We start from the raw sequence: 13,239 nt of genomic DNA, 5'->3' as shown, positions 1-13,239 counted from the left end.
CCCCCCAACTTGTGTCAGGGAGACTGGGGTTGTGTCACTTGGGGGGTGGGTGGGTTGGGGTTCCTGCCCCTGCAAGGGGAGGCACAGGCTGCTCCATTGGGGGGAATAGGGGGGCCTGCTAGCATGCAAACCCTAATGCCATAGGATTTGCTGTGGCCAGTGAGCCAATGTTTGGCGCGCTGGTCGCTGATCATTGGGGAGGCATAGGTTTAGCACCCTGTTTTGCATACAATTGCATGCTAGTTGCGTTCAGAGCGTGTTGTTTCATGCACTCGGAGGCTCTGATCATGGGGCGGTAGCAAACGCAGGCGCTAACAGCCTCTAGTGCCTGCATTTGCTTCTCATCATTGGCCCATTAGAGATCTTATGAACTTGTTTCAAGTTTTCCTGAATTCAGATACTTGTGTGGCTGATATGCACAGAGAGCCCATGCAGCTTCGTTCTATCCTCTTTAAAACAATACATTTATGTAACTACCACCCAGAAATAGAAACATATTTGTTAAAGTTATCCAGAAATTAATTTTGTAAATAGGTTTACATTGTAATAAGGTAGTTTATAATTTCAATAGTTACATAATGAGGCTATGTTTTCAATGTAGCCAGCAGGTTTTCTCCACTCTGGCCATTCTGAGAATCTTAGTTAGATAGAAAATTTTAAATCTCCTTCAGTCAATATTCCCAGCATATAAAGGGGATGGTGAATATTTTTTTCCTGGACTACATGTCTAATCTTTCAAACATTAGAGTTGATAAGATAGAAATTTATGAATATCTACTTAAGTGTTATTTGTAATATTCAGATTTTTACTTCTTTTAAAAATCATGGAGGTGATTTCAAAGGCACTTCCACAGAGAAAGCATGCAAGGAAATGGCCTTTTTGAAAACAGCTCACCCTAAATGCGCTTAAAAACTGGTGTGTATATTACCACTATGTACAATTACAAACATACAGGAGAGGCTTTTGTAGGCAGTTACGAATCTATTATCTAAACTTTGTTTCTTCCTGTCTATTGGATAGTTGCCCTTCATATCTTAAGAAATCTCAATCTATAATTATTACTTGGCTTATATCTTTTGTTAATTCTCTATTACAACAGGGTCTTTATCCAGCTGAATTAGAGGAATCATTCTTACTATTCTTAAGAAGTTTAATTTGGACCCCATGATTCCAGCTAACTTTAGATAGTGGCAAGCATTCCATATTCGCTAAACTTTTAGAGTCTATTGTAGCTTCTCAAGTAACTTATTTGTATAAACATAGCTGTTTTAAGTCTATTGCACTTTGGATTTTGATCTTTTCATAATACAGAGTTGGTCTTACTTTCTCAAGTAAATCATATTACACAAGTTGTATTTTTCAAACTTCATCAGCTACGTCAAATTCGTCCTTTCATGTTCATCATTTTGCTACTTTGGTGCAGGCTACTATATTATCTCATTTTGAATATTGTAATATTGTATATCTATCCATTACTGTTAAACTTCGTTCAAAATGCAGTCAAATTAGTATTGAGACTTAAAAGATTCGATAGTGCTTCTTCAGCTTATTTCTCTTAATTGGCTCCCATTCCAAGCCCGTGTTCTGTTTAAATGTTTGATGGTTCTGTTCCTGCTTATATTCTTGATTTTTTTCTTCATTTGCTATAGTTAAGTTTTGTTAGAACAAGGTATCCATTTTGCTTGTTTCTGCCTTCTTTTTTAGGAGTCAGATACAAGCGTTATCTTGAGGCTTTTTATTTATCATCATTTTTGGTCATCTCTTCCATTAGAATTGCATTATTTGGGTTGTTATTCTTTTCGCAAAAATCTGAAAACTCGTTTATAAAATTCTTGGGTTAATTGTGTTATATTATTTTTAATTGTTACCCATTTGAACCACTTTTTAGTGGGAGTTAGCAGGATACAAGAGCCATATTACATTACAGTTTTGTAATTTATGTACATACCGTTGCATTTTCAAAAGTATCTCCAAAACCGAAACTCCAAATTTATGCTTTTAATCTTCCAGAGTTGATTTTCAAAGGGAAAAAAAAATTTCGTTTGAAATTCTGAATACAATCTGCAAGTAAAAACTGCTCGCAGACTTTGCACTTATGCCTCTGGAGAGCAATTTTCAGCTTGCACATATCTGATAATTTTGTACCACACTGGACAACTGCTATTTATGGATGACCAACAGTGGCATGGCAACAGCGATATATGTGATGTGGGCAACAAATTCAGCAGGCAAAGTCAATCCTACTACATCAATGTGCATATCTTGCTACAGCACTAGTGTTAGCTTCAGAGATTCCAAACCCCATTTTCCAACACTGCTGCTATCCTTTTAGTAAGTCTGAATATTCAGCAGGAAGACATTTGCTATTGATTTTCTTTGTCTTTGGTGCAATTCTGAATGCACAGAACACAAATGTCTCTTCAAGGTAAGCTCCTCTATGTACAGAGGCAAATAGATAAGATTTGAGTAAGATACTCTACACAGTACCACTTATATTTAGTTTGTACATTTAAAATTGTGATGCGGTGGTATAGAAAGCCATGGTTATTACATGAACTACAAGCACTGACAAGTAACAATACCCCCTTCTGAAATACAGTACCTTGGAGTATAAAATTGGCCAATAAAGCTCAATATATAGTCTAGGACACTGCCCCTTGGTTTGGTATACCTAACCAGTGTTTTAGGATATTCTTGATACCTATGCATGAGGCTTGCACATAAAAAGAGACTACTGTATGCAAAGCTGTTCAAGCTTGTATCCATTGATTTTCAGGACAGCCATAGATAAGATAGACAACCCCAATTCTGGAGGCATACCTATCATAAATTATAATGGAAACCTGTTTGTAATTAATCCCCAATGTTTACAAAGCCGCACAGCAATGCCAACACAGTCCATTCAAAGTGAATGGTTTGTGTCGGCATTATCGCACCGCTAGCTGATAGCACAGCTTTATAAACAGGGGCCTAAGTTGGTCCAGGGCTTCCTCAAGAGATCCTCCATTTTCACTGTAAAGCTTTTACAGATAATCAAACCCCAAGGCTATGACATATTGACCTCCAGCTTCTTTGATCAAACATCCATAGGCATTAATGACACCTTTAAGAAGCACTTTCTTTCTAAAACTGTATGATCGATTTAATATTTTTTTTCATATAACAAGAAGTACTTTCCAAAAGTTGGACCCCAGATTATTTACAAATATAGCACTCAAAATGAAATATTTATTATAGGGAAGTAGGAATTCTAGGTTGGAATTGTCCTGATATTCATTTTATGATAGTAGTACAAGGAAACAGAGCTAAGCAGTAAAATTAAAACATTCACTCAGTAAACCACCAAGTTCAAAAAAACTATTTTTAATGGATCTGAGAAACAGCTGCACTGAATACCAATAGTAGCTGTGCACCCTGTCGTTACTCTATGGAGGGTGCCACTTTAGATACATCAGAACAATGTGAAGGCCTTCATAGTGAAAATCCTTCTGTAACTCAACTCAGAACTTCCCAAACCTGTCTTGGTGACTCCACAGGCTGTTAAGATTTTCACATCTGCATGAAGATACACACAAAACTGGAAAGTTAGTTCATGCTAATTTCTCTCATGCCTAGCCTGAAAAGATAACTAGCTATACGCAGCACCAGGACAGGTTTTCAAAGTCCTGAACTAGCTACTTCAACATACAGGCAGTTCCAATACATTTTAGATAAAGGATTAACTGAAGGCAAAATAAATGTACAGAGTTATAACAAAACTTAAAAATTTCAGTTACAAAAATTCAACCGAAATACTTTGCAGGAAGAACAGAATTTAAGGACAGTTTACATATAGATTTTTTTTTTAAGAAGTTACAGAACTTTCAGCCACTTAACCAGCAAATTAAAAACACTCCAAAAAGCTTTTTCCTGCCTTCCTCACTAGTATGGTAATTATACCCCATATTATGAAAAGACTAGATGAGGCAGGAAAAGGCTGGTAACACAAACAAAATTCAGTAACAGGAAAAGAAAAAGAAAGCAAATGTAAATACGACATTGAAAATGGTTTTGTTAAACATTTTCCACTTAATAAAAAGTCTATACATACTATGTTCAAATTTGTTAAGGAACGTTCTGATCATTCATATCATACCAACTACAACTATCACTTCCTGATACCCTTTACAGGATAAAAACGAACCTAATTCTAAGTCTGATCTTCAGTCTCTTGGTGATTTAACTTGCCACCTCTAATCTAAATCTTGTTTTTATACCAGACCCACATGAGTAAATCTGGGTGCACAATACATTCTGAGAACATTGTTATACATATCATAGTGATATCACCGTCCCTGACACAATAGGAGAATCTTTTGTCCTCTAAATTCAGCCTGGTGAAAAAGTTCTAAGACCCCAACCATAAATAGCAAATGTCTATTATTCCATCTAAAAGGTACAATATAGTTACAACTGTCAGTAAATCAAAAATTTTAAGCCATTAGAGTGCTAACCACATTCAGATTATAGATTTGCTTTCTTTCTTCCAAAAGCAAGACTCACACTTGCTGCAGGTACAAAAAAAAAAAAAAAGTAACTAAGGGCTAGGTTTACTAAGCGGCGCTATGGGTGCGTTAGCGTTTTTAACACACGTAAATGGTTTACATGTGTTAAATGCTAATGTGCCCATAGAAATGTATAGGCGCGTTAGCGTTTAACATGCCTTAAATTTACAGGCGCATTAGAAACACTAATGCACCTTAGGAAACACACTTCTAAGAGAGCTACCAGAAGTAAATACTGTTGAAGCAAATTCTTGCAGTTTTAGTAACCTAACAGCAAATGTCCCTTCCCCTTCTTTTCTATCAAGTTCCTGCCAACTGGGTGCCACTTCAAAAGCAGATCACTGGTGACATAAGCAGCTATGGGGGCTATGGACTAAGCACTTTTACCACAGACACAGAATATGAAAACCCTTTAGTACTTCAGGTCAAGAGATTCTAGAACTAGCTGATCATTACTGAGGATCTTCATTAAATCAACTCAAAACTGCAATTTCCTATTCTTTGAGATGATTTTAGTCAGTCAGTTTCCTCCTCTTTTAGGCAACAGATTTTAATTTGGGAACAATCATTTGAAATTGCTTTTTTTGTAGACAAATATTTTTAAGAAATTCCATTTCAAGAGAATAGTCTGCTTTTTCATTGCTAATCAGTCTTTGGCAATAATGCTTTGGGTGAAACAAGTCACAAAGAAGAGTACTGAAACACTACATCATATTTGAAATTACTTTTATTATACAGTGAAGCCACTATCACCACTCAGCAATGTAATACTGAATCTGGAGAAACTATTTAGCAAAGGGAGAAAGCTGGTAACAACAGCATAATTTAAAGCAGCAGGCTCACCTCTCACAAAACTGAAGACTGCTGGAAGGAGGAAGCAGCAGAGCAAGGAATAGGAAATGTGAAATTAAAACAAAAGCCACAACCAAGAGATTACAGGTGTTCCTGTGGCTCAAGTGCAATACTGGGCCAAACCACCAATTGTGGGAGCTGTTTTACAAGTCCCAACTGGTGCTCAGCTGGCAGGTAACCCTGGAGGTGAAACGAAGAGGAGCAACAAATATTGCTGAGGGCCATCTGACATATTTGCATTTGTTTTTAATTCCTCAGAATTTCTTTTTTTTTTTTTTTTGCAATATTTTAAAACAGGACCAGTGTAATGTTAACAATTCACTGTTGCAATAAAAAAAAAAAAAAGAGGCACTGGTTAAAAATACATCCCCTTAAGCACTTCAGTGAAAATTAACTTGTTTAAAGACAGCAAACTTTTTTTCTTCTAAAAGATGCAGTTTACGTGTCTATCAGACAATGGACTGCAAAGCTAAAAATCAGAATCACCTTCATCACGCCTCTCTAATATCATCTGGCTTTCAACAAGCACTTCTGGAAAAAACCCCCAAAACTTTAATTTTAATAACTATGAATAACATTTAGAACTAAATCATACCAAACTGCATCAGCCAAATCTCTTCAAATTTCTATAGAAAACAAAATTACCATAAATTCCAAACTTATTGATTTAATGTAGCACTCGTTTTAAAAGTGGCCTTGTTGAGTTGTCATTTCATCTTAAAAGAAGAACAAAAAGGGGGAGGGAGGGAGGGTGGGTGAGTGAGTGAAATAGATCATTGTCTTACACAAAAGCAAATAAATTTATTCATTGTGTGATGCGGTTTCTTGGTTACGATGCTTTATATTCCTCTCCCAGAGTTTCTGGTTATCAGAAAATCCATGCTTCCCTTTATTAAAGGAGTTTGGTCCTGCTGATGTTGGTGTGTCCCTGTGAATCAAATACAACAGTGTGTTAGGAAAGCTGTTTCCTGGACACTGAAGGTTTTCCACTCAAAGAACTTGTCTTCGCCTTCCTTTTTGTTTAAACTAAAAATAAATCATTGTTTTCAATATAACTAAAACACACTAACTTGTAAGCTGAATGCATGCAAGAAAGTATCTTACACATATTTATATGGCCAACTTGACAACCAACCCTGCTGGGTAATCACGAGGACCAAACCAGAGGAGGACCAAACCAGAGGATGACAGAGGCTGACACTAGATTAAAAACAGCTGGCACAATGTTAGAAATCACTATATGGCAGGGCTCAACAAATCCCGGGTGCCAGGTCACCATGGTGCCTCGAAATTCCACCCTGACGCCTAGGATTTCATAACCTCCAAAGTTTTTTTTCCCCCTATTTGCAGTGCTCTCTCTGAAACAGCTTTCCTGGCTCTGCACACACTCGAGCCACGCTGTGCAGGAGGTTCAGGAAGTCTCACAGGACTTGAAACCTTAAGACTTCCCAAATTTCCTGCACAGCACGACTCAAGTATGTAGAGAGTCCAATCACTGTGCAGAGCCAGTGCTGCAAATAGGGAGGCAAAAGCTGGTGACTGGCAGAAGGTCGGACATGAGAGTGTGACTGGCGGAAGGCGAGAGAGAGAGAGAGAGAGAGAGAGAGAGAGACTGATGAGGATCCAGGCCGTGATATGTGAAATGAAAAGGCTGAGCTGTCACACAGCTGACAGAATGCTTTGTGAAAGGAGACTGGTGGCTTTGCCACTGACTTGCAAAAGCATCTTGAGGAATCGATTTACTAAAGTTTCTTTGCCCAGGGTCATAGAATAGGAAAAGAGCCTTAGTTTCTGAAAGATCCACTGCTGATCTGGCAGGGGATTCCCATCCCTCTTCTCTCCTCCCCAAGAAAAAATAAAATTCACTGTGGACAATGTTGGAGGGGTGGGGAGGGAGAAGAGAGAGAGGTCTCAGCTGCTGGCTCCTAAGATTTTGGTCTGGCACCTAGATTTAATTGGAAGCCAGCCTTATAGCATACTATTATCAAGTAAAACAGGGGTCTACAAGTTCAGAAGAAATGTTGTACTGCTTCAGAGTGCTTATGACATTGTAAGCCCTTGAAAAATGCTGAGTTTTAAATTCTCTTTTCCATTAATTTGAATATGCTGCTAATACTTTCATATATTGAGGGATTTTTTCTTTCACATCATTAAGGTCCCTGTTTACTAAGGCACGATAGCATTTTTAGCGTGCACTAAAAACGCTAGCATGCCTATAAAGTGGCTTAGTAAACAGGGCCCTAAGTGTTAATACATATACTGAACACGCAAGATGGTGGCTAGCAAGGATGTGTAAAACTGAGCTATGTTTCTTCATATTACTTCTTTTTGTATGTTTCCTCTTACCTTTACTAATGCCTACATGGAAAGGAAAGCCTTGGATTCCCCCCCACTCAGCTGGCTTTCTTCAACAGACGAAGATAACATGCTTTACCCGCCAGAGCATTCCTTCGGGTGTTTCTGCTTGAGAGGAAGAGCCCTGCACCAGAGCGCAAGGCGTTGCTCAAACTGGCTGGCCCATTGGTCCCTCCAGCGCTCTGAGAGACGCTGACGCCTGAGACGCTATTAGAAGCAGGAACTTCACCGCTGCCATTGGCTTCTGTTGGAGGGCAGGATTCACTGTCTACCTTGGGCCCAGTTCCATCGCCAGGTAGTGTTGAGGCACAAGCCGCTTCTGGAGAGGCCAAGGAGACTCCAGGACAGGGGGTTTGTGCTTCCCCCCCTGGTAAAATTATCAGAGGTGACTTTAGATTCTATCTGGGCTGGATTGGAATCTATCTACAAGGTATGTTCCTTATTATTTCCAACAGTGGCTGAGAATTCACTTAAGGTTCACAAAAATACAAGGAGGACTGAAGAATTAACAAGCCAATTTAATCAGATTAAGAGCTCTCAGACTACTATATTACAAGATCGTCTTTTGTTCCAAAGGAAAATTGAAAACTTTGAGAATTATACTCGATTTCTGAACTTGCGCCCGTTAAACATTCCTCAGTTAATGTCAATGTCACCTAAGGAGAAATTAGATCTTACCTGCTAATTTGCTTTCCTTTAGTCCCTCCGGACCGGACCAGGATTGGACTGATGGGTTGTGCTCGCCTACCAGCAGGTGGAGACTGAGAAAAAAACTCTGACTCTAGAGAGCCAATAGGAGCCCTGGCCATGTGACCTTAGCCTCAGTATCTGAATAACAAAGCAGGAAAGAAAGAAAGACCTTCTATGCCGTATGGAATTCTAGCAGCCACAAATTCGTCGGCGAAGCCGAGTACTAGAGCTCACCAGCAACTCTCACCAGAGAAGTGGTATGGCCCATTTGTATCAGAGCTCGCCAACAACTCTCACCAGAGAAATGGCATGGCCCATTCATATCAGAGCTCACCAGCAACCCTCACCAGAGAAGTGGTATGGCCCATTTGTATCAGAATTCGCCCACAACTCTCACCAGAGAAGTGGCATGGCCCATTCATATTAGAGCTCACCAGCAACTCTCACCAGAAAAGTGGTATGACTCACTTAAGGTCTTCTATATATTCCAGCAGTTGAGCCCACCAGCAACTGTCAGAGAAGTGATATGACTCACTTAAAGTTATATATATATTCCAGCTACCGAGCTCCCCAGCAACTCTCACCAGAGAAGTGGTATGGCCAATTTAAGGTTTTATATATATTCCAGTAGCTGAGCTCGCCAGCAACCACCAGAAAAGTTGTATGGACCACGCAAAGGTTTTTTTTTTTTTTGTTGTTGTAAAGCATTCCACATGTGGTAAAGGAACTAAGACACGTCCAAACCTAATAAAAGAATCTAAAGAGTTGAGAGAACATGGGAGGGGCCTGGTCCGGTCCGGAGGGACTAAAGGAAAGCAAATTAGCAGGTAAGATCTAATTTCTCCTTCCTTAGCGTCCCTCTGGACCGGACCAGGATTGGACTGATGGGAAGTACCAAAGCAGTAATCTGAAGGGAGGGACCCTATGAAAACTACATAGAAATATCCATGCTGTATAGGCCGCCTCCTGTCGAGAACTAACATGCGGCGTGTCTCAATTAGCGAAAGAATGAAGGTAAGACCAGGCTGCCACCTTACCAATTAGCATCGAGAGCATCAAAAAACGCTGTAGTAAGAATACAGCCCGCTTCTGAAGTTGTGGAATATGTTGTTATACTCTGTGAAACTGCCTTCTCAGTGAGATTTCTCAGTGAGAAGAGAAATAGAAGTTCTCATTTCCTTAATCCGTCGAGATAGAGCGGGTAGAAACAACCAAACCCTTACGCCTACTGTCTAGAAAGACAAACCCAAGAACAAAAGACCGATCAGAAAAGGTGAAACCCTGAAACTAGAGTAGGCCGAAAAGGAGTAACCAACTGTAGAAGTACTCCACCCATAGCCCTACTTGCTGCAATAGCTACTAGGAACCCTGCTTGAATAGGAAAACTTTATAGAAAAGCTATGGGTACTATAAAACAGTGGTTTAAGAGGAAAACTTAAAGGACACCAGAAGAAAACAGCCCAAAAAGAGGACCTACGAGAGCTGCAAGATTAACATTGTGATTTGAAGAGGATTTCGGCTTGTCGGGCGAAGGAGACTAAGATCCTTAAAGTAAACGAGAACTTCCAAAAGGACGAGGCCGTAAAAAGTGCAATCTGCAGGAGAAAAGAAAAAAGAGTAATCGTTTATGAAAACCAACAACAAATGAACCAAGAACAAATAAAAGAGACGGGGCTCAACAACGCAACCGCCACATAGAAAGAACTACTGAAGCGTAAAATGCGCTCTTAATTAATGAAAAAAACCACCAAAGAGCCAAACCATATGACCAAATAAAGCGTGGTATGGATGAAAGATGGAATTTTTTTTTTTTTTAATAAATGAAAAGACAACGCCTAGTAAGTTGACAGAAGAAACGCCTATATAAGGTTGAAAGACCCCTGCTAAATGATGGCGTCTATCCCTGTCTCCGTCAAGACTGTTGCTGGACGGAAGAAGTAAGAAATGTTTGAGAGCCTGAGGGCAAAAAGAGATATCCCTGAATTGCCGCAGCGAGGCAGTAACGCTGAAAAGATGAGAGTCCATTCACTTGAATGCAGGGTGAGACAACTAAGAAAAAATGACTTGCAATGTTTCGACTGCCGCCACATGGACTGCTGAAAAAAACAGTTAAGCAAATGTCCACCCCTGACAAGAGCCTCACTGACTACAAACTCAAGAGTATACTCTTAGTTCCTCCTTGGCAGATGACAGAACCCATTGCCATGGCAAAAACCAACATAGCACTCCCCGCCTTGCTGAGCAGTAGGGGAACAAAATATACCCGAAGGTAAACGAATTGTTGTGGTCCCCCAGAAACAAAACATATACAAACAAGTTTCTGCTAAAAAGTGTAGTGCCCGAAGCATCCCTATGACGGAACTAAGGTTCTTGTGATAACTAGATGATACTTAAAGAGCGCAATTGATGACCCTGAGATTCCAAAAAGGATGAAGGAAAATTCCTTCTGGGAAAGTAGAAAGTAAAATAGTACTCTGCAGAATAGAGCGAGGAAATGGCCGAAGGCCCAAGGTCACCAAGAAAAAAGAAAAAAAATATATATATAAACTGGGATGCTTGCAGAGGAGATGAAAGACTCTGCGCCAACCTGACTAAACAAAGAGAAAATTTGAGATATCTGATGAGAGATCAGAGAGGCCTGGCTACATTCACCACCCCACCTAGAGACTGTAAAAGATGCACCACCCGGTGCGTGACCTGAGAACTCTGCCGATAAGACTTTCCCCAATTAGTGAGTCGTCTAGGTAAGGCTGAAACAAGGATCCCTAGTTGTCAACCTAGAATCGTAAAGCGCCAGAATCTGCGATGAACCTGCCAAATAGCAATATGTAAATAAGCCTCTGACATATCCAAGGCCGTTAAATACTCTCCTTGCCGAACTGTCACTATGATCGATCGAGGAGTCTCCATACAAAAAGTTGTGATCCTGAGAGCGCAATGAATAACCTTTTAGAGCTAAAATAGAACGGAAGGAAGAGTACTGCTGAAAATGACCTGCTAATGCTTAAGCAAAAACTAGCCATTTTCTGGGTTCTGAGGAGGAGAGAAAAGGTGACCAAGGACACTACTTAAATAGGGCTCCATACCCCAGCCCTATCCCTGTGGCGTGTCACAGCTGGGGAAACTTTAAATATAGGTGTCCAACAACCATGGAAGCACGCTTTTTTTTTTTTTTTCCAGCAAGTTCAACCATTTGCTCGGAATGGACACCTGATTCACCGGCCCGTAATTTCATGGATCTCCCCAATCCTCGTACCATGGTCATGCCTCCTCCCTCACTGAGATGTACCAAACCCACACCCATTAGATACGAATGCTGGGTTTGATGGACTTTTGGTCCTTCCCAAGACGACAATACCTATGTACCTATGCCCATTAGACATGAATGCTGGGCTTGATGGCCTTTTGGTCTTTCACAGCAGAACAATACTTATTTACCTAAGACATAGTGGCACAGGAAGTGAGATCCCTTCCAAGTGAAAGGAGGCTCTGGAGAGAGGGCGCATAGAATAAAAATGAAAAAGGACAGACTTGTAAAATACTTTTACCGGAGAAGAAGAATTTGTGCCGCCGCTACTTAGAAAAGACGGAGGAGACAAGACTATATGAATTCAAGAAAGCTTGAAACAAGAACATAAGATCTCGGGATAGTAGATGGTATGTATAGGCATACTGGACCAAACCAGAAAGTTTACCATCTGCCAATGCTGAACTGATAGCATAGATTTAAAAAACAAAATGGTTTCAGGACCTTCCACTATCTTTAAGGGGGAAATATGCAAAATGAAAAGGTGACCTCATTCTCTAAGTGGTCATCTGTCCTGTAACTACCAGAAAAAAGCCAAAATGAAGTATGAGAGGCTTCAAGACAGTTGGAAAAGAAGAGAAGACATGAACCAAGCCTGCCTGCAGTTGAGTGATTGGGAGCTTGATAGACAGGGCTGTCCCTCAGAGAATATGAGAGCGCATATATATTCTTATGGCATCTAAAAACAATCTACTTTATGCCTATAGAGAAAATTTCTTAAATTCTTTAAAAAACACTGTAGAATACCACAGCCATTGAGAGACATTCTTAAAAGGAACAAACTCTGTGTATCCACAAATTAAAATCATAATTTGTGATTTTAAAACTGAAATTACAACCTTGCAGAATTTACATAGTCTCAAGGCAGAAAAAGAATAAGAAATATGGTAGAACCGCAACACTGGGAAACCACAGAGAAAAATAATCCTGGATTATAGAGCAAACATTTGTGCAAATGGTGTGCATAAATGTGCTAGATTGCATAGTATAGTGGTTTTTTTATTTTTTTTTTACTTCTCTCTTCTGGATAACCGATGTGATTGGAAAATCATGCTTTCAACCCCCTAGTTCCCCTGAAAGATGAAAGAATGATATTCGTCTGTTCTCATTTCTATAATTCGTTGTAGATTCAAATTATGGAGCGCCACACATACCACAGAGCGCTGCGTTCTGAAGGAGCAGGCTGCAATATAGAAAAAACTTGGAGCCGAAAACGAATGGACTCCGTCACTGACAAAAACATGCTGCAGTTTCTCCTGCATAATGGAGCTCTCTCCGCCCCCCCAAAAAACACACATCGCGCGGAAAACAAAATGAGCGCCGCACGCACCAAATTCGCGGGAGAGGCATCCGGAGGCGCACCCGACCCGTCCACAACTGCTAAAGCAGACCGCGACGGCGAGGGACCCTGGGCTGATGACTGAAGCCCCGAAGACAGCGAAAGAGAAGGTCCCGAAGCACCCCCCAGCGGCGCACAGTATTTACAGGAG

At 40.2% G+C, this 13,239-nt stretch overlaps 1 protein-coding gene across 1 annotated transcript in view; it reads right to left on the bottom strand.

The window, feature by feature from the left end:
- Positions 1–5,254: 5,254 nt before the first annotated feature.
- The window catches only part of PCNP (PEST proteolytic signal containing nuclear protein), a 93,695-nt gene continuing 85,710 nt past the window's right edge, over positions 5,255–13,239 (bottom strand). The window contains exon 5 of the mRNA XM_030204149.1: positions 5,255–6,325. Coding sequence (XP_030060009.1) covers positions 6,199–6,325 — 127 coding nt within the window. The 3' untranslated portion in view covers positions 5,255–6,198. The remainder of the gene's footprint in view (positions 6,326–13,239) is intronic.

This window comes from Microcaecilia unicolor, chromosome 5, assembly GCF_901765095.1.
Source record: "Microcaecilia unicolor chromosome 5, aMicUni1.1, whole genome shotgun sequence".
NCBI classification, from domain to species: Eukaryota; Metazoa; Chordata; class Amphibia; order Gymnophiona; family Siphonopidae; genus Microcaecilia; species Microcaecilia unicolor.
Note: the sequence above shows the minus strand (reverse complement) of the source record. Positions and strands in the feature narration are given on the sequence as shown.